The sequence below is a fragment of the Camelina sativa genome, chromosome 20, assembly GCF_030686135.1.
Source record: "Camelina sativa cultivar CO46 ecotype springtype chromosome 20, ASM3068613v1".
Classification (NCBI taxonomy): Eukaryota; Viridiplantae; Streptophyta; class Magnoliopsida; order Brassicales; family Brassicaceae; genus Camelina; species Camelina sativa.
The window spans coordinates 34526626-34546183 of NC_141899.1; the positions used below are offsets into that span (position 1 = coordinate 34526626).

The 19558-nt window shown below is 35.1% G+C and overlaps 6 protein-coding genes and 1 long non-coding RNA gene across 8 annotated transcripts; 5 read left to right on the forward strand and 2 right to left on the reverse strand.

Annotated features, from left to right (window-relative positions):
- On the reverse strand, positions 1-2339 carry LOC104771933 (putative ADP-ribosylation factor GTPase-activating protein AGD9). The gene is made up of 7 exons (XM_010496554.3): positions 2078-2339; positions 1833-1951; positions 1151-1586; positions 788-1057; positions 571-696; positions 380-481; positions 1-295 (listed from the first exon to the last, which is right to left on the reverse strand). Exons 1-7 carry the CDS (start codon positions 2144-2146, stop codon positions 188-190), a joined length of 1230 nt encoding a protein of 409 aa, XP_010494856.2. The 5' UTR covers positions 2147-2339; the 3' UTR covers positions 1-187.
- Positions 2340-3517: 1178 nt separating this feature from the next.
- LOC104771934 (transcription factor MYC3) lies at positions 3518-6050 on the forward strand. Its single transcript, XM_087505207.1, has one exon. It carries the CDS (start codon positions 3883-3885, stop codon positions 5704-5706), a length of 1824 nt encoding a protein of 607 aa, XP_087361333.1. The 5' UTR covers positions 3518-3882; the 3' UTR covers positions 5707-6050.
- A 1151-nt stretch (positions 6051-7201) lies between these two features.
- Positions 7202-8047, forward strand: LOC104772917 (uncharacterized). Its single transcript, XM_010497471.2, has one exon. It carries the CDS (start codon positions 7324-7326, stop codon positions 7729-7731), a length of 408 nt encoding a protein of 135 aa, XP_010495773.2. The 5' UTR covers positions 7202-7323; the 3' UTR covers positions 7732-8047.
- An 896-nt stretch (positions 8048-8943) lies between these two features.
- LOC147919850 (uncharacterized) lies at positions 8944-9755 on the forward strand. The gene is made up of 2 exons (XR_015593703.1): positions 8944-9201; positions 9298-9755. It is a non-coding gene; the product is annotated as an uncharacterized LOC147919850 (long non-coding RNA).
- Positions 9756-10437: 682 nt separating this feature from the next.
- Positions 10438-11606, forward strand: LOC104771935 (protein HAIKU1). 2 transcript variants are annotated; one of them, XM_010496557.2, is made up of 2 exons: positions 10438-10569; positions 10730-11606. In XM_010496557.2, the coding sequence occupies exon 2, from the start codon at positions 10739-10741 to the stop codon at positions 11441-11443; it is 705 nt and encodes a 234-aa protein (XP_010494859.1). In that variant the 5' UTR covers positions 10438-10569; positions 10730-10738; the 3' UTR covers positions 11444-11606. The 2 variants fall into 2 exon arrangements, with proteins under 2 accessions (XP_010494859.1, XP_010494858.1); XM_010496556.2 differs by having other exon boundaries at positions 10490-10594.
- A 2615-nt stretch (positions 11607-14221) lies between these two features.
- Positions 14222-15354, reverse strand: LOC104771936 (abscisic acid receptor PYL1-like). The gene has a single exon (XM_010496558.3). It carries the CDS (start codon positions 15146-15148, stop codon positions 14417-14419), a length of 732 nt encoding a protein of 243 aa, XP_010494860.1. The 5' UTR covers positions 15149-15354; the 3' UTR covers positions 14222-14416.
- Positions 15355-17422: 2068 nt separating this feature from the next.
- On the forward strand, positions 17423-18421 carry LOC147919851 (glutathione S-transferase T3-like). The gene has a single exon (XM_087504135.1). It carries the CDS (start codon positions 17423-17425, stop codon positions 18365-18367), a length of 945 nt encoding a protein of 314 aa, XP_087360261.1. The 3' UTR covers positions 18368-18421.
- Positions 18422-19558: the final 1137 nt, after the last annotated feature.

Genomic DNA, 19558 nt, shown 5'->3' on the forward strand with positions numbered 1-19558 from the left:
TTTCAGTTGACCAAATTTTATATTTAGTACCATTACAACATTTAGTCATATACTACCATCCATCAAATAATCAAATTCCAGATAAACATCTTACAACTCTTTCAACTACAAAACCAAACCAAAAAAAAAAATGGCATTTTAGATCCGACAATGTGTCCCTGTAAATCAAAGATCTCTGTATGTGTTCTTACAGCATTCTATCCTGAAGATCACTGAATATACTAGAGGCAAATGTTCCCAGCTTATTCTTTGTTTCTTCAGCTATGTTCGCAAGAGATGACATATCTTGCTGCGCCTGTGGAATGAACAAAGTCCAGATAAATAAAAAATAAGCAGAGTCATGTAAAGCTGAAGAATTTGATCCTACTCGGATCATTACCTGGAACGAAATCCGGTTGATGAATTCGCTCGCAGTGATATCGATGTTGGAATCATCTGGTCCATGGCCAAACAGATCGGAACTTGAAATAGCTGCTGAGCCCTGTTAGATATGTAATTGCATTAGGCATGTATGAACAATGAGACTTAAAAAGAAAAGTTAATATAGAGTTTGAGAGGTTTAGGAAATACTGAGAACTTCTGAAGGGTAGCTTTTGAGTCCAGATCGGCATCTCTGTTCTGATTTCCGAAATATTGGGCAGAGGAGATTGATTTTGCATTTGAGAACTTCTTTCTTGCTTCATCTGTTTCTTCAACCTAAGTAAGAAAAATACAGTTAAGCAAAGAGGATATGATAATTGACTTCTAATTTTTTCTTGGGTTCTGTTAAAAATGAATCTTTCGTAACCTGAACTTTGGATGAGCTTGAGCTTGATTTCTTGGGGAAAGCACTGTCCATTCCAAATTCGTTAAAGAAATTCGATGACTTTGGTGGAGCAACATGGCTAAGCACTCGTGTGCCACTTTGCCCACCAGATTGCTGCTCGTCATCGAAGTACTCAAATCGAGAAGCATATGATGATGATCCAGCAGCAGATGATGTGTCGTTAGTTGAAGAAGCAGCAGGTATCACAGGTACAGGTTCTTCGGGCTTCTGCTCATAGAGGTTATCTTTTGGCTACACAACAATAGAGAAAAATCTCTAATCAAAACCAAGAAACAAGGAGCGAGCTATCATTCTTTAATAATAAATATAAAAAAAAATCTTTACCTTAGTAGTAAGCTTACGAGCACCAAGACCACCAGTCTTCCCTGTCTTTCTCGACACAAGAGGTTTCTTAAAAGTACTAGCCACAACTTTCTGAGAAGCTTTTGGCGAAGAAGAGGAGACAACAGTTTCATCTTGCTTAACCAAAGAACTCTCTTTTGTTGGAAGTTCAGAAGAAACCCCATTCTTAGATGACTCCAAAGGCTGAGAAGCAGCAACAGAAGGCAATGCCGTCAAACCAGCTTCTTCCGCCATGGCTTTAGCAACTTCCTTAGCAAGAGTCTGCTTATATAAATCAGCAGCTCTTGAAGTGTACTTAGCCTCGATTTTGCCACCGTCGTTCCATCCATGCTGCTTGAAAAAAACCTGAGCTCGGTTGTTCCCACCAAACATCATTGTTCTTAGCTGCTCAGGACTCCACGAGTCTAAATTCGTCGACCTTCACGAAAACAACACTATTTATAGCTAATGACATAAAACACAATGAATGGTCTTATATTCAACAAGTAGATCTACAACAAAGTAAAATGCTATATATAGAATGGTGAAAGAGGAAATAAAAGTCAACATCGTCCTGTTTAATCACAGCTTAAACCCTAACCAGTCCTTGAAGCTATAATTAAACACAGAGAGTTCAATTTAAATGCTAAATCAGTGTTCCAGAGAGTAAGAAGCCAAAGTTTACCTCACGAAGCTGATATGAACACCAAGACTCCGATGAACAGCTGAACAATCGATGCATAGGAAGATACCATAAGGAACCGAAGCCCAAGTTGGATTCTTCGCACTACAATCGAAACACACCTATAAAAAAAAGGCAAAATCACAAACCAATCGGAAGATTAGAGTCGTATAATCTCTAGATCTGATCGAAACCAAACCAAATTCAATTCAAATTTATACGAAGAGAATGGGAGAAAAAACCCTAACCTTGTTATCGGGTTTTGATTTCAGTTTTCTGAAAACAACATTCTTATCGGCGAGATTCTCAGTTGCCATAGTTGATTACAAATCTGAATAGGAAGAAGCAGAGAAGATTTCACAGATGTTTTCCCCCAAAATCTGAAAGTGGTGATGATGATGGATCGACTCTTCAACAAAGCAGATTATTATTTTTGTTTTTTTTTGCTTACGAAACATGTAAAGGTAATTTATTTATTTTTTATATTTTACGTTTATGATTTGTTATTGTGAGAAGGCCTTACATTAGATTAGCGGATCAATACTAAATCATATGGGCTTTACTGGCCCAATAGTAACAGAAGCCTGTTTTTTTTTTTCTTTTAACAAACAAAGTAGTGGATATTATTGTTCATCATAAGTTGGTGCGATAGTTGTCAGCTTTCGATCTAAATTTCCAAATTGCAAAATATAACTCTAAAATCTAAACTCTAGCCATCTTCGGAAACTTATAAATGATTAGTCTTGAAATCTAAACCATAATCACAAAATTATTAACTTAAATCATCGTATTAAACTCGATTAGTTGAATTTCAACATTGACGATTATTTGAAAGATGAAAACTGTTTTATACAGAAAAAGGTTTTATAATTGTTAACTCCAACAAAATGGACAGTTTATGGAAGCATGTTAAGGTATTAAATTAAGTTATCATAACTAGTACACCAATTCCTCTAGAACACTTTTTGCTTAATACATTGTTTGTTTTAGTGACATGTTGATTATGTCTTGCAAATCTGGCAATAACTTAAAGATATATACGGATTACTTTATAATGTAATGTCAAATAATCTTATTAGTTAATTAGTGAGTGGGTCTAAAGTCTTTTGTAATTACATCATCCACGAGAATCACGTGAAGTGGAGGATCATCAACGTTAGCCATCGTGATTAAAACCATCGAATACTGTACATGTTGTCTTTTTCACTCAATACTTTTCTTCTTTCTTTTTTGTTTCTTAAAGATATTATATTTATTAATCGTTGGCATTATCATGTGTAACTTTTTCAAAATCATAAATTAACAGTAGCAAAACGATAAAAAAAAAAAATTAACTGTTGATGGAAAGAAAATGTGGTTAAAATAGAGTAAAATATTATAAAGAAAAAGAATAAGAGCTGCATAGTATAATAATTCATGTACAGTATATGCCATGACTAAAATATCAAAGTGGTTTCCAATCCCTAAATAAAAAGAAAGAAAAAGAAAACAAAATGGAAAGCAGACACGACTACTCTCTTACACAGAGGACCCAAACAATTAAAGTGGGCTACTACACAAACATAATTCTCAATGTATGTCCAAAATAAATATGCTGACAGGTTTATGTGTGGTGCAAACCGAATAATATCATAATTGTGACTAAATTCATTTAAACAAAAATTATCACACCATGAATATTTAATTTCGCTGTATTTTATGTCAACAAAAAAAAAAAAAAAAAATTCGTAGTGTTTTCGTAACCGTTAACCAAAAAATATTTTTTAATCGTCTTATAATATGTTACTACTCTCATATTATAAGCATTTTAAAAATTTTGTCAGAAAAAACAATTATTTATTAATTTACAGTTGTAATATATATAAAAAAAATAATAAAAAGAGAGAATCATCTTCTCCAAACAATCAATAAACGCCATTTGCTTAGCTTTTCCCTCTTTTGATTTTTCATCCAACACGTCACCTCTCTCTCTCTCTCTCTCTCACCGGAAAAAAAAGTCTTCACCTTTCACCGGGAAAAGTCTTACCCTTTTTCAAACCCGGCGGCTGTTCACATGAACGGCGGCACAACATCATCAATCAATTTCTTAACAACCGGCGACGATGACGCGTCGGCGGCGGCGATGGAAGCTTTCATCGGAACTAACCAGCACTCATCTCTGTTTCCTCCACCTCAACCTCAACCACAACCACAATCTCTTCTTCCTCCTCAGTTCAACGAAGACACTCTCCAGCAACGTCTCCAAGCTTTAATCGAATCCGCCAGAGAGAACTGGACTTACGCTATCTTCTGGCAGATCTCTCACGACTTCGATTCATCAACGGGAGACAACACTGTGATCCTCGGTTGGGGTGATGGTTACTATAAAGGAGAAGAAGACAAAGAGAAGAAGAAGAACAACACCAACACCGCGGAGCAAGAGCATCGGAAAAGAGTGATCCGCGAGCTTAACTCGTTAATCTCCGGCGGAATTGGAGTTTCCGACGAAGCAAACGACGAGGAAGTCACGGATACTGAATGGTTCTTCTTAGTCTCGATGACTCAGAGCTTCCCTAACGGCGTCGGACTTCCCGGTGAATCTTTCCTAAACTCTCGTGTGATTTGGTTATCCGGGTCGGGTGCTTTAACCGGGTCGGGTTGTGAAAGAGCGGGTCAAGGTCAGATTTACGGGTTAAAGACGATGGTGTGTATCGCTGCTCAAAACGGCGTCGTTGAGCTTGGTTCCTCTGAAGCTATAAGCCAAAGCTCAGATCTGATGGATAAAGTCAATAGCTTGTTTAATTCCAACAACGGTGGTAACAATGGTGGTGAAGCTTGTTCTTGGGGTTTTAATCTGAATCCAGATCAAGGTGAGAACGATCCAGCTCTGTGGATTAGTGAACCGGCGACGAACACCGGAATCGAATCTCCGGCGAGGGTTAATAATGGTAATCATTCGAATTCTAATTCAAAGTCAGATTCTCATCAGATTTCGAAGCTTGAGAAGAATGATATAAGCTCTGTTGAGAATCAGAATCGTCTTGGTGAGAGAGAATTGAACTTTTCGAGCTCAGGGTTGAATCAAAATGGGAACTTTCAAGGTGGGTTGAAGTCGAACGAGACTTTAAGTTTCTGTGGTAACAACAACGAGAGTAACAAGAAGAAGAGGTCTCCGGTTTCTAAAGGAAGTAACAACGATGAAGGGATGCTTTCTTTTAGCACTGTGGTTCGATCAGCTGCTAAATCTGGTGACTCGGATCATTCTGATCTCGAAGCATCTGTGGTTAAGGAAGCGATTGTTGTTGAGCCACCGGAGAAGAAGCCGAGGAAACGTGGGAGGAAACCGGCTAATGGAAGAGAAGAGCCGTTGAATCACGTTGAAGCAGAGAGGCAGAGAAGAGAGAAGTTAAACCAGAGGTTCTACTCTTTGAGAGCTGTGGTTCCTAACGTTTCCAAGATGGATAAAGCTTCTCTTCTCGGTGATGCTATTTCGTATATCAATGAGCTTAAGTCGAAGCTGCAACAAGCGGAGATCGATAAAGAAGAGATTCAGAAGCGGCTTGATGGGGTGAACAAGGAAGGAAAAGGAGGAGGAGGAGGAGGGTCGAGGGCGAGAGAACGGAAATGTTCGAATCAAGATACGTCGATAGAGATGGAGATTGATGTGAAGATCATAGGTTGGGATGTGATGATACGTGTACAATGTAGCAAGAAGGATCATCCAGGTGCTAGATTCATGGAAGCGCTTAAGGAGTTGGATTTGGAAGTGAATCATGCGAGTTTATCCGTTGTGAATGATTTGATGATTCAACAAGCTACCGTGAAGATGGGGAGCCAGTTTTTCAATCATGACCAGCTCAAAGTTGCCTTAATGACCAAAGTCGGAGAAAACTATTGATCAAAGCTGGCATATGAAAAACTAGTGTTATCATCGATTGAAATGGGATCGAATTTAGCGGGTAATGTTATGATCTTAGACACAAAAAGATCACTTTGTAAAGTAGTAAGTACTCATTTTGCATCACTCGCGTCATGTTGTTTAATGTTGTTGTTCATTAGGAGAACTTGTTTAGTTCTTAGTTTAGTGCTTCATAAGCCTCAAGTGAAGAAGAACGAAGTTGGAGACCAGACCAGAGAGAGTTAGTAAAATAATAAAAAAATCTTTGGTTTGTACTTGTATGTGTATATATGTATGGAGTAAGATTAAGTGCGATCCTAAATTCTACTGAATTTTTGGTTCTATGTTTGAAACTTTTGTCAGTTATGTATGCAAAACTTTTGGGTTATAGTATAACATAAAGGTCCAAAATTATGAACTGTAGTGTACCAAAAAAGCTGACGAAAAAACAAGTGGTCGTAAATGGGTTTTGGTGAGAGATATAGTGCTCTTATCTTTTTGAGGGGATATGAGGAAAACTGTTTGTAATGCCAAAAATGTGGAGACATGAGTCATTTGTTTGTATATGTTTTAAAATACTACTTAATAATAACAACAATTAAAAGTTAAAACATATACTTATTTAAATGTTGTTAGTTTTTAAGTTATATGAGTAGGAGGAAGTCTTTTTAGTGTCTATCTTCTTATCTTATGCGTGAGTATGAGTATATATCTCTATGGTTTAGAGAGCCGTGTGATCTACCTATGTCTCTTTTAGTCTTCTGTACATTATTAGTAAAGACTAGTCTTTAAGTATATATTAGGTGATAATCAAGATTTTCTTTAAGTACAATTTGGCCCTAAGTTCTTAGATTTTTTTTTTTAATTTGCATTAGTATTGAGTATTGACACCTTATTGAATTTAAATTTAGAAGTATGCTAGTAGCAGGTTTAATATTTTTTCTTAATTGTAAAAGGGCTTTTAATCTCAAAATTTTCGTTTAAACCAAAATGTGAGGCATTTTATTTTCTGCCAACACGAAGAACATTTATTGTAATGATAAAGATAAACTACTTTTCTCCACCATTGATGAGTTCTAATTAAAAACCACCAACTTAAGTTTTTTATTATAAAAAAAAATGAAAATATGCTTCATGTAGTACCATAACGTTGACCCCCCTTTAAAGGGAATAATAGCCATCTTTCGTTTCATCTATCTTTGGCTATGTACTGTATATTAAGTAGTTCACTCATTCGTTCACACTATAATTTTGTTATGAAATTACGACTACAACAAAACAACTATGGTTAATAATTACAAAGTTTGTCTTTAACTAACCAAACAACCAAAGAGACCGAAACACTCTCGTTTCTATGAAGTTAATACTAGCTAGTTGTTAACAAACGTGTGAGGGCAATATGTTACCCAAAATCGAATTTGCAAATATACACATTTCACTAAAATTAGATTAGTTTTCGTTAGTCTTTTCTAAAATAGAAATGAAAACATATTGCTAATCAAATATAACAAAAGTATCTCGTCCATCTTCATTATCTCTCTCTCTCTCTCTCTCTCTCTCTCTCTCTCTCTCTCATTATTGATCTCCATTGTCGTCGTAAGGAGATCGCAAAGAGCCATGAGCCTAAATTGTCTAACATGTCAAGCCCTTCCACGAACAGATTCCACCAAAGAGATTGATCTCTCCGGTCCTGGACCACCAACGGTTGAGATCAATCATGTTCTAGGTAAAACATGTTGTGTACTAGATCCTATTGGTGGGAGAAATTGGTCAGGGAGTTTGAACCCTAGGATCCACGAGAAGATTGGACGGTCAGGATCTTCTTTAGCGCAGAAGATGAAGAAGGTGAAAAAGATTCATCACCTTAGGCTAAGTGGTCCTGTACTTGGTTCCAACCCTAACAATGGACCAACCCGGCCCGAACAACCAAAGCTTGCAAGGAGCACTGGAGTGCGGAGGAATTGGAGTTTTGAGAATTTGAGAGATCAAGGATTAATAGAAGAAAAAAGAAAGATTAACATATGATCATCATGATTGATCATGATTCTGAGATTTTATATGAATGAATGTTTAAAAGATGAGAGATTACATCATCGATTGGAAGAGAGAAATAACGAAGCTGATTACATATATAGTTTCAAATCCAGATTCATGGTTTATATAAATCGTGATAGAATATGTATAATAGTATTCATTTGTTTATTACGTTGTCACGTTTGTTTGCCTTTTGAATATTTTGTTTATACATATGTTTCTTTTGTCTTTGAATCAACGTATTTTTCAATCTACACAAGAGATCATCCTTGTTGGTGGTAGTCCTTTTTAATAGTCAATTTGCAAATGCAATAAGTTTGTGATATATCGTTCATAAAATTACAAAACTAACAAAGCAACAAAAGTTAATCATAAGAGAAAACAACAAAGCTTATCTCCTAATTCTCTGTATGATGTATGACTCGACTTGGATTAGTCAAGAATATCATCATTTCAATTGGGCCTACTTTTCACATTGCTTATTAGTTTCCAAAATAAAAATGCTTTCTAACCGCCGTGACAGATACTCTTGTGGTATACCCTCATTGCCTCATCGTTACTTCTAAGCTAGCTAGTTGGATGCAATCTCTGGTTGTTCGGATATTCGACTAGATTTCATACTTTGGAATTTTTTTTCCTTCAGAACATATTAGGGATTGGAGTGGAGACTGTGTTTCTTGTTAATTTGCTTTTAGACCATTTAGATCGTATTTATTATGTAGTCTAATCTTTCTTATGGAATATAACACGATTATTCATTTTATATAATTGTATATGTGATATTTTTATTTTCTTTAGATCGACATATTGACGATGTTTCAAAAACTAGTTGGATGATACGGATCGGATCAATATTCGATTTTTATATATCTTGTGTTCTTCACCATTTTTAGTCTTTTTTAGTGTGTAGAAGTCTCATAATTTTGAAACCCAAATTAATTGATATGAAATAATCATATAACATATATTAATATCTCTATATATTATATAATATACGTTTGTGCATGTCTTTATATTATTAAGCAATATAGATATACAAATGAATATTGAATTTAGTAGTTATGGCATCTCCAACTCTACTTTATCTTAACTCGTAATAAAGTAAAATCTTCTCCTATCTCTTTCTATATTTTTCTCTATTATAGAGTAAAAATTAAGATTATTCTCTAAAACTGACAATCTCATGTGGTGTTCTTAGTTGATAGCACGGCTGCCTTGAACCTGATGTAATGCGGGTGGTGAAAATTGATATTTCAGCCAACTTATAAAGCCGTGATGGAGAGAGTACATATTTTGTTGTTTGGCTTTGCATTATATGTATTTTAAAGACGTTGGATCTCTCTCATTCCTTGAGATTCCAGACCTTGAAAAATGTCAAGAAACTGATCTACAAGAGAGGATATATATAGAAAGCTAAACAACCAACGGGTGGCTTTAACGGACAACTTTATGGTAAAACAGGTTCGAAATCTTCCTATGTGACAATAGCTTCTTAAATGTTGCTTTGATAGGAAATTATATACTCAAGATTTCTTTTTTCATGCAAAACAAAAACAGGCTATGGGGAAGCATGGTAGAATCTTCATTGAGGATTTGATCCACAATATTCTTATGGTAGAATTTCATTTCAAGGAGGCCAACAATTTCCTTTCTTGTCTCAGATCTGTTTTTAATTTTCAAAGGTTAAGGTTTTATTTTTCTACTTTTGGATCTTTGGAATCTGTTCCTTTGAAGTATTCATGGATGTTGTGTTCCTTTGTCTGGGTTGTTTTTCCTTAGTTTACCTTGTTTGGTATTAGTCTCCGGAAGTGTTCATATACTCTCTGGCTTAAGTCTCTTGAAGAAATGTATTCCTTGCCGGCTGTTTGTATTTTACCTTAGACGTTTATCAATGAAATGAAATCCTTCAGACGGAAAAAAAAAAGTGATACATTGAAAAGTTATTTTACTCTATTTTAAAGTAAAGTAATGTATTGGAGATAGTCTTAGTTTGGTATAAAAAAAAAAGTTATCCAGATTCTCATATTACCAAAATTCCAGATTAAAGTATATAAAAAATATATTATGGATATATTATTTAGTCCTAGGCTCATGGTGCATGAACGGATATGTTATGAATAATTTTAATGTTTACTACAATATTAAAACGATACTTTGTTGTATTCGTTAAGAGAAGACAACAAGGTATCTAATTTTAATTTTTACTACAATAATAATTTTAATTTAGTCCTAGGCTCGTGGTTTATATTCTCTAAACCGTTCATGGTCGTCGACAAAAAAAAAAAAAAAAAAAAAAAACCGTTCATGGTCAATATTGTCAGCTGTGTTTACTAGGGATACCTAGTTGTATGCTCTTAACGATAAGACGACACTAAACAGTAAACACTACTTTCTACCCAAAAAAAAAAAAACAATAAACACTACTTTTACAATTGCTTCGACGGTAAGACATCCAACAAGTGTTATCATCTGAATGGATAATAAATAAATACGTTACTAACGTATAAATGGTACTAAAAACATGGTATAAAATACGACTCCTAAATAAACAACTTTAATTAGTCATCATACTATAAACACTAATCCTCTCAACTTGTTTACGTTTAAATATCCTAATCAGCTAATCTAGTCCACTTGTTGGTTGAACCAACTAGCAAAATATCGATTAGTTATCAAAAACTAGTTTTAAATAACTAACAACAACTCAAACTGAGAGAGAAAGAGAGACAACAACAACAAAAAAAAAGTCAAAAGCCTCTTGTTTTGTTCTTCTTCTCTTGTTCCTTCTTTTCCAATCCTCGTTTTTTCCTAGTCAAATTCAGAAAACGCGTAAGCTCTCTTTCTCCTTAAGAAGGTTATAAAACAATTTTAATTCTACTTGTTTAAGAGAGCTTCTTGGTTTAGAGAGATTTAAGTCTTTGTGGTTTCTTCTCTACTATAGTTTCTTTCCAAGATTTGGATCTGCTCTATTGTTGTTTGTTTGTTTCAGGTTTTATTAATGGATGATCAGAGAAATCGTGCTAATGATTATCATAATAATGATCACCATCATCAACATCATCTTGGTGTGAACAAGATGGGAAAAAACATTCGTAAAGATGCATCAAACCAGCAAAATCAACAACAAAACCCTCAAGCTTTGGTTTACAACATCAACAAAACCGATTTCAGATCAATCGTTCAACAGTTAACCGGACTCGGTTCAACTTCTTCCGTCAATCCTCCTCCGCAAGCGAACCCACCAAAACCTCCAAATTCACGGCTGGTTAAAGTTAGACCTGCTCCGTTGACCCAAGTCAACCATCCTCCACTTCAACCTCCGGTTCAATCTGTTCCTATCGCTTCTGAACCGGTTCAGCCTGTTAACCAATTTTCGGGTAACCCAGCCGAATCGCCCATCTCGGCTTATATGCGTTACCTAATCGAATCAAGCCCTGGGGGAAACCGGTCTCAGCCACAAAACCAAAATCCGGTTCAACCATCAACCGGATTATTTCCTTCACATCAAACCGGTCCTAATCCAGTACCATTTCAATCTCCAGCTTCACAGTTTGTTTTGTCACCTCCACCAAGGTCGCCGTTTCCGTTGTTTTCACCTAATTTTGCATTCTCGCCACGGTTTTTAGGTGGTAGTGAATCGATGCCACCACCATCACCGGGCTTTTTCTTTCCGTTGCTTAGTCCATTATGGAAAAATCAATAGCTTAATTAGTAGAAGTGTATTTAATAATCCTTTCATCAATCAAGTGTTCCTAAGTTGTAAGCACTAATGTAATATGTACTAGCTAGAGACCTATATCAAAATGACTATATAAAATGTCTTATAATTATGTTATTATTAAAAAATTATCTTTTTTTATATCAAATAACCATTTCATGTATCGTAAATTACTAAATCTTGTCTAAGTGTCTAACCTATTTTCGTGATTTCTTTTTTTTTCTTTTTCAAGTTTTGTCAGTAGAAGTTGGATTTCAAGAATTTGGTGTCACATCATTTAGTTTCATTACAAATCCAAACTATGAAATGTTGTTGTTAGAAAATTGTGTGAAAATATCATTGTTTGAATTCGTTGGAACTAAGAGACGCACGCACCTACCTTTATAACATGTACCAAGCGAGCTTGCTTAACTTTGTTAGGGGGCATAATAATAAGCCCATAACGATAGTTTTGTCAAGAGGCAGGTACATTCGATATGGCTGAGACATGATAACTCGAAAAAATATACAAAATTCTAAATATTAAGATTATAACAGGTAAAGCCTTGAGGGAATGAATCCAACATGTATATATCATACTCAATCATAAAAGACATCACAAACTTTGACTATCCTTACGATAGATCGAGACAAAAAAAAAAAGAGTTTAAAATTCAATGGGATATAAGAGATAGATTTTCAAACTTTAGTTACCCCATTCCATCATAATGAAACCAAAAAAAGAAGTTTGATGTTAATGATTAAGGTCATGGTTGCTGACAAATCCTATCTTCTAATTGGTTCACCATCATTAAAGTCTGGACCCGATGATTTTTACCTTTTTTGTTTCATTTTTTATCCTCCAATCAATAAAACCCAAATTTAACTTTCTGACTTTTTTTGTTGTTGTTGTTAACCAAGTTGGCAACTTGTAGTACCCACTAGATTTGTCCCTTTCCCTAATGGAATAAAACTAGAAGCATCTTCAGTTCCTTTACTGTTGCTTCAATTACTAAATACAACAATTAACAACTTTATTGAAAAAACTAATCATTATACTTTATCAAAATGTTATAACGATTATATTTTATAATTTACTATTTCCGTTTCAAAATATAGAATATTTTAACTAAAACACACAGATTAAGAAGTCTTTACTTTTAATAAGTTTAACCAATCAGAAACAATATTACATAATATAAAATACTAAACTAATCTAAAAGTTGCATAAAAATTTGAAAACATCCTATATTATGAAATAAAAAAATTCTTCAAAATATTTTATATTTTGAAATGGAGGGAGTATATTTTATATCTTTTTATTTAAATGTTTCTTATAAATAAATATTTTTCTGTGTAAAAACAGTGAAAATATCACACACTATATTTATTTGGGACTAGTTTCTGATTTACATCGAATAATTTATCTGCATGTAACGATGTTACTGTAAATTTTTTTGTGTGTACATTAAATGATGTTTAAGACAGATAATTACAAAATATTTAATTAATTAACTACTACAAAAAAACAATTTCATGCGATAACCAAATTAGAAAAATGAAAACTAATAAATAAGCATAAGTTTCCCAAAACAAAACACTTGTTAAAAAAGAAGAAGAAGAAGTAATAGTACTAGTGTACTACAAAATGGAACGTGGCTCCCACAATTTGCAGAAAATAAAAAAGGAGTGGCTCCAAATCCCATACTTTCTCGTCGTCCAACCATATTTGAAATAGATTTTTATGCAACGAAAGTCTTTGAAGTGTTGTTGTCTCATGATGGTTGTAGGATCGTCCCACTCTAGATTCTCTAATAATCCCGGGAAAGAAAATACAAAGAACGAACAGATGAGTAAAAAAAAAGTGAATCCAGTAATAGATTTTGATTGGTATATGATTTACACTATCTCACTATATCAAAAGATATACAAAATAAATTACACTATTAGGCTTAACTAGTATTTTCAAAATGTTTAAGCTTCCTTTCCCTTAAAATAGAAACTGCAAAATAAGAGAGTCCAATTTGTAGTATCAGTGCTGGGCTTTTTCGTCTTTCAAAGCCTTTTTTGAGAGCGATATTTAGCACAAAATATGAAAATACTATTTTTTTTTGCTTACTACTGTACGTAACCAAAAAATGAAAAAACAAAATAAAAGAGCTGTAGAATTAAAAAGAATAAAATGAACCTACGGAGCAGATGATTTTTGTCACGAAATAATTTTGTCATTTTATATTTTGACTTTGATTAGTAACTCTGTATCCTTGTGATATGGAATGTACCGCTTAAAAACTGATCAATCACAAAAACGATATTGGAAACGTTACTCATAATCTAATACTATCGTTTACCATTTTTTTCTATCTATTACAAAAATTTATACTGTTCTATATTATTACCATTTACCAATATTGACTCTTACTATTGCTGTTTTTACAGATATTCAGCTTATACCGTTTTTTATAACAAAACTTATTTACTACAAGCCAATGATGGTGAACCAATTGAAAAAAATACGTTATGAAAACATTACCAGAAGATACAGTACTATGAGAGATCCAAGCAGATGAGCCTTAATAATATTGGTATGGAGTTTTAACCTAACCTAATCTATAAAATAAAATAAACCGAATATAACCAAAAAAGAGAAAGAAAAAAAAAACCTAACTTAAAAAGACAAACTTACGTAATTTTATCTTGTTACAATTTTTAAAAAAAATAAAACACATCTTGTTTAATTTAGAACCTAACGAACTACTATAATTAGTAAGGCACCCTTCCTAGTTTCATTATAGAATTAGTAACTTATATATCGAACATTTCAATTTCCAATAATCCAGGAGAGACTTGATGATGTTAAAAACAAAAAACATGAAAACAATAATCAAATTACAATTGATCACCACAAACAAAAACGAAAATAAAATTAAAAATCCCCCAATTTTTGTTTTGTTTTGTTCCCCCCCCCAAATCTCATCATCACCTCACCTGAAATGAAGAAGAAGAGTTTGTTCCGTCACCGGAGTTGTTGTTGTTGTTGTTGTTGTTACGATTCATAGCTTCAGTAATGGAAGCAAGTTTCTGAAGATTCAATCTAATCACCGTATCAGCAAACAAACGTGTGTCTTCCTCCGAGTTACCTTCCGGCACATCCACGACGTACGATTCCAAAACAACGGTCCAGATCCGTTCTCTCTCTTTCTCGAATCTATGAACCGTCGTCACCGATTTGTAGTTCCTCAGCCTATGCTCACCTCCGGTGATACTAAACCCAGTCACTCTCCGATCGTCGTCCAGCAGATCTAACCTCTCCCTCGACGTGTTCGCAGGTAGACCGCTGATCACGTTCACGTCGCGCGTGGATCCCACTCGCATCTCGAAGCCTTCGTCTACGTGGCAGCTTTTGATGAAGTGTTTGTAAATCTGAGGCCGGTCGAACCTTCTCACCACGGACCAGACTGTTTCGGGAGGCGCGTTGATCCGCTGAGCTAAGAGGGAGGAGCAGCGACCTCGGCCGAGTTGGTACGTGTGGAACTCGGCGATTGAGTTGGAGAGTACGGCGAACTCGTCTTGAGTTAACTCGGAAGGCATGGTCTGGTGATGGTGAGTTGAGATTATTCTCTCGTTGTTGTCTTCTTCTTCGTTAGGTACTAGTACTGGTGCTGGTGGTTGTGTAGAGGAGGAGGAGGAGTAGGAATCTGAATTCGCCATTGATGATGTTGTTTTTGAGTTCTTTTTTGTTTTTGTTTGAAAGAGAGTTTTTAATGGAAGGAGGAAGAAGCAAAGAGAAGGGTAGATGTGGAATTTAATAATAGAGTTTTTATTTATTTTAATGACTACCACATAAAAATGTCATTAGGCACTGAATCTTTCTACTTTTAGTTGATTATTACTATTTTTGTAGGAACCCTACATCAAAATATTTACCAGCTTAATTACATTTTAGTTATCTTTACAGATTCCAAAATAATTACTATACAAGGATAAAATGTATCAACTATAACACAATCTTAATCAATATCTAGGTCAAAATTATATATCCAATGCTATTTTTTTAAAAAAGTATGTTAGAGAATTCTGTTGTAAAATTTTAATAAATTCGTACTGTTTCATATGAATCATCAGTATGATAAATATTATTTAAAATGAAACAAATTCGTCAACCCGTAAGCAGGAACGAAATAAAAACTATATGTTTAGGGAATTTAGAATGCAATTAACATTATTTTATATATTAAATTACTGTATTATGTAGGGGTCGTTGAAATTTTGATTATTTTTTTTTTGTTTGGGCAACCGTTGAAAATTTGATTATATGCGCTCAAAAATAGAATCATTAAAATTATTCGAATGCATTTAAAGGTTAGCCATTACATTAGCCTTTGTTCGTGAAGCTATTATAAAGCCTATTACACTCTATTTATTCTCTAGTAACTAGACTTTGATAACTACATAATTTGTAAAGATAAAACTATTTTCAGTAACTAATCATGTTTACTTGTTTTGGGGAATTTTCATAAAGTGATAATTAAATGTGGCCACGAAGCCTCCCATTACTAAATTTGGTCATGGGCGAAGATTATTATTACGGTAGATTTTTAATTTAATTACAAATTAGTTAGTAGACAAACAAAAATAGAAGAACGAGCTATATAATTGGGCACGTAAGACCATGGGCAACGGAGTATACTCGGCCCGTCCCCCGTATTTATTGGATTTAAATTTAATTGTTAAAAGCCCAATTTCGAAAAAACGGTTCTTATTTGGGGACGTTTTTCGTCCGTCTTCTTCGCCACGTGGTGTCGTCTGATTGGTTGTCTTCTTATCTAGGGTTAAAAAAAAAACTCATTTGCGAGATAAAACTTTCTCGAGTTCTTTCTTCTCTCTCGACGGCGACGACGAAGACGATACATCCTCGACGATTTGACGAAGCCGTTCCGTTCTTGTCACCGGAATTCCATCCCCATATTAACGAAGCCGATCTTCTATCGCATCCGAAGCCGGTCCGGTCTTCTGTCCCGAAGCTTGTCCGGCGGTTCGATCTTCTCTCCCGAAGCGATCTTTCTCTGTCACCCGATGCTTGTCCGGCGGGTGAATCGTGCTAATTAAGGTTTGTCTTCTTCCCCCAATATTCGATTTAACCTTGATAGGCGCTGATTATCGAATTAGGGTTAGAGAATTGGGATTATCGAATTAGGGTTTTCGAATTAGGGTTTTCGAATTAGGGTTATTGAATTAGGGTTATTGAATTAGAGTTATTTTAGGGTTATTGAATTAGGGTTAATGATTTAGGTTTTGTTGCTTTGGTCTCGTTCTGTTTTTTCATGTGTTTGTTGGATCGTTTAGTCTCTGTGTGAAGATCGAGTTGTGTCTGTGTCTGTGTCTGTGTGAAGATCGAGTTGTGTCTGTGTCGTTTGTGTCTGTGTGAAGATCGAGTTGTGTCTGTGTCTCGGTCTTTCTTTTTTTTTTAACATTGAGTTTGGTTAAACTTTGGTATTTTTGTCTTAATTGTTAAAGGATCAACATCTTTGTGTCATTCGTATGGTTTGTTCATAGTTTTTTTTTTAACATTGAGTTTGGTTAAACTTTTGTTTTTTTTTTCTTAATTCACAAAGTATTTTAGGTTTCTCAATTGGTAGTTGTAATGTGTACTTCTAATAAATTGTGATTGTTGTGTAGTTGGTTGTATTTAATTTTGGTGTGGTTTGTTCATAGTTTCTTGTTTAATTTTGTTAGTTGTAATGTGTACTTGTCATAAATTGTGATTAGACATTGGTTGTTTGGTCTTTAAGTTTTGCTACTTATTTCAAGTTAGCTTTTAACCCATAAATCTCTTTCATTTAGTAACCCTTTCTCACTTGTCATTCGCTTATCACTTCTCTTCTATACTCGCTTCTCTTCTCTTCTCTTCTCTTCGCATTCCTTCTCTTCTATACCCGCTTCTCTTCTCTTCTTTTCTCTTCTCTTCCTTATTCGTTTCTTCTTATGGATTCTACGAATCCCTTCTTTCAGTCTTCTTCTTACTTAAACTTGCTTAACAGTCAAGAAGAAGATGGGTTAAATGAAAACTTTCGTTGGGAAAGTTATCCACCTTCTGGACAGAGCTCCCAACCTTCTCCTTACAGCTCCCAACCCTCTCCTCAAAGCTCCCAACCTTCTCCTCACAGCTCCCAACCTTCTCCTCACAGCTCACAAGAAACACCATTGGAGCGCAAGGAGAGAAAGACATGGACACCTGCTGATGATGAAGTCTTGATCTCCGCATGGCTCAACACTTCAAAAGATGCCATCGTTGCAAATCAACAAAAGGGAGGAAGCTTCTGGCAAAGGATTCAAAAATACTATGCTGACACTCCTCATGCTAGAAATGGTGGTGAACAGATGCTGGTAACACATTGCAAGCAGCGTTGGCACAAGATAAATGACCAAACTAACAAGTTCTGTGCGGCATTCGCAGCTGCTGAGAGACAGAACAGCTCTGGTCATTCTGAAAATGATATCATGATCAATGCACATGATATCTACTTCGCTGACCATAAGAAGAGATTTAATCTTGAACATTGTTGGTTTCGGTTAAGGTTTGAGCAGAAATTTCTATCCCTGAACACTATTAACACGCTCCCATCTCAGCCTGCAACAAAGAGGAAACAAGCTGCTGAAGGGTCACAATCATCAAGCTCCAATGTTGATGATCATGAGAAACGGCCAGAAGGGATCAAGGCTGCCAAGGCGAAGAGGAACAATGCTCAGTCCACAAACGTGAAGACTCTTGCTGAGTATAAGAGCATGTGGGATGTCAAGAAAGAGGAATTGGCTGAAAAGGAGAAACTACAGAAGCTGGCCATCCTAGACACTCTCCTAGCCAAAAAAGAACCCTTGAGTGCGAGTGAAGAAATCATCATGAACAAGATAGTGTCCCAGTATTTCTGATATTAGAGCATGTGTTTGTTGTTTGTTTTTCTTGCTTAGTACTCGGCTTATGTATTTGATTTGTATTCCCTGTTTGTTTGATTTGTATTTCCTGTTTAAGTATTTCTTAATCAGTTGTGTATTTCTTGTTTCAAACTAAATTAATATAAGTCTATTTTAATTTCTAGTACTCGTCTATTTTAATTTCTAGTACTCGGCTATTGTATAAACTAACTTAATCAGATTGTGTATTGTTGTACTAAGTCTAATCTGCTTCTTCTTGTTTATCTTCAGGTTACGTAAGACATGGGCCACGACTATAGCTATTCCCAGCCTTCTTCATCCTATCTGGCTGATAAGTACTCAGAGGACACTGCGGATAGAGAGCTAGATGCTTTGATTCATATGGATGAAGCAGAGTCGAGGCAATACCCACCTCAGCCAGAGGTGGAGCATGGATTCCCGAAGGAATGTTATTGCGGTGCGAAGCCTTTTCTATCCAACTGCTACAACAGAAGGTATGTGATGAAGTATAAGTTTAAATAAAGTATAAGTGTAAGTTTCGTATACGTACTAAGTCCTTATTTATTGCAGGTTCTTCACATGTCCAAATGTCGATGATGGTGAGATGCATATTCACAAGTGGTGGGATGTGGCTGTAATGGAGGAGTTGAGGGACAGTGATAGACGATTTGAAGTGATGGCTGAGAAGGTAGATTACTTAACCTTGTTCAATGATGAGAGTAACGCAACTGAACAGAAGCTGGTAAGGTTGGAGAATGTAGTTAATGAGATACGTAAGGAAAATAAGTTAAGAAAATTTACTGATTTGCTGGTTGTAGGTGTAATCATCATTTTCACATGTATTTTGTTCATGTTGGTGTAATGATTTACACGGGTACTTGTTATTTTCTTATCATGTATGTTGTTTTGTTTTGGTCTCTCACGGGTATTACATGTATTTTGACTATGTTCTGTCACGGGTACTTGTTGTTGGTGTAATCATGTATGTTGTTTTGTTTTGGTCTTTCACGGGTATTTGTTGTTTTGTTTTGGTCTCTCACGGGTTACAAACTGGAACTCCACTATATATATGATAACTCACACCAAACACGACCAAACCAACAACACAAGTCATTTCATCAAACAAGATCAAAGCAACAAAATACTCTCGCTCTCTTCCTTTAACTTCCATTCTCTTCTTCTCTCTTT